At 48.6% G+C, this 1,510-nt stretch overlaps 1 protein-coding gene across 1 annotated transcript; it reads left to right on the top strand.

Moving 5' to 3' along the window:
• Positions 1-210: 210 nt before the first annotated feature.
• Positions 211-1,272, top strand: LOC100401542 (olfactory receptor 52K2). Its single transcript, XM_002754881.6, has one exon. It carries the CDS (start codon positions 256-258, stop codon positions 1,240-1,242), a length of 987 nt encoding a protein of 328 aa, XP_002754927.2. The 5' UTR covers positions 211-255; the 3' UTR covers positions 1,243-1,272.
• Positions 1,273-1,510: the final 238 nt, after the last annotated feature.

The following is a 1,510-nucleotide window of genomic DNA, read 5'->3' on the forward strand; positions in this document are numbered from 1 at the left end:
TTTGTAATACCATCTTTATTGGAATTAAATGTTCTGAGCACCCAGTGATTTTAAAAGACCTAAAAGGCAAGGACCATGCATGATATTTGATGAAACATTATGATTTTCTAATTTCTTTTAATGTCTAAAAATGAGAATAAGAGCTAATCTTCCCACAAGAATGACCAGAGTTGTGAGCATTGTAATTCTGATATTGGATATTCTCTGGAAGGGCACTGTGGAAGCAGATAAGGAGGAAGAGAATTCCCAGGAGCCATGTCAGCCTCCAATACCACCTCAACACATCCAGCTGCCTTCCTGTTGATGGGGATTCCAGGCCTGGAGCACCTGCACATCTGGATCTCCATACCCTTCTGCTCAGCATATACACTGGCCCTGCTTGGAAACTGCACCCTCCTTCTCATCATCCAGGCTGAGGCAGCCCTCCATGAGCCCATGTACCTCTTTCTGGCCATGTTGGCAGCCATCGACCTGATCCTTTCCTCCTCAACGCTGCCCAAAATGCTTGCCATATTCTGGTTCAGGGATCGGGAGATCAACTTCTTTGCCTGCCTGGTCCAGATGTTCTTCCTTCACTCCTTCTCCATCATGGAGTCAGCAGTGCTGCTTGCCATGGCCTTTGACCGCTATGTGGCCATCTGCAAGCCACTGCATTATACCACGATCCTGACTGGGTCCCTCATCACCAAAATTGGCATGGCTTCTGTGGCTCGGGCTGTGACCCTGATGACTCCACTCCCCTTCCTGCTGCGAGGCTTCCACTACTGCCGAGGCCCAGTGATTGCCCACTGCTACTGTGAACACATGGCTGTGGTGAGGCTGGCGTGTGGGGACACTCGCTTCAACAATATCTATGGCATTGCTGTGGCCATGTTTATTGTGGTGTTGGACCTGCTCTTTGTTATCCTGTCTTATGTCTTCATCCTTCAGGCAGTTCTCCAGCTTGCCTCTCAGGAGGCCCGCTACAAGGCATTTGGGACATGTGTGTCTCACATAGGTGCCATCTTAGCCTTTTATACACCTGTGGTCATCTCTTCAGTGATGCACCGTGTGGCCCGCCATGCTGCCCCTCATGCTCACATCCTCCTCGCCAATTTCTATATGTTCTTCCTGCCCATGGTCAATCCCATCATCTATGGTGTCAAGACCAAGCAGATTCGTGAGAGAGTCTTGGGAGTACTCCTAAGAAAGGATGTATGGAGTGAGGTGGAGAAAGGAGTTGGCTTGCATGCTGGATTTTGAGACAGGCTGTGGTAGGATGTGCAGGGCTGCCAGGATCTTAATGTTTAGTTTTTTCCTTAAAAAAAAAAAAACCTGAAACTCAGAGCCACTGATCTGTTCAGGACTCATGGATCTTTTTCCTCTGGTAGCCTCTGGATTGAACGTGCTGACTGTGCTGTCTCCTTACAGTGCCCTCACTCCTATCAGTAACGTGACAGTCTTGACCCGTGGGTCTCCAGCTGACTTCACTGAAAGACAGAAAGATGCTTCCAACTTAATTTGCCTAAGA

The sequence above is a fragment of the Callithrix jacchus genome, chromosome 10 (genome assembly GCF_049354715.1).
Source record: "Callithrix jacchus isolate 240 chromosome 10, calJac240_pri, whole genome shotgun sequence".
Lineage (NCBI taxonomy): Eukaryota > Metazoa > Chordata > Mammalia > Primates > Cebidae > Callithrix > Callithrix jacchus.

Excerpts from the sequence above, each read along its gene's own strand:
- LOC100401542 (XM_002754881.6), top strand. The coding sequence starts at position 256 with ATGTCAGCCTCCAATACCACCTCAACACATCCAGCTGCCTTCCTGTTG.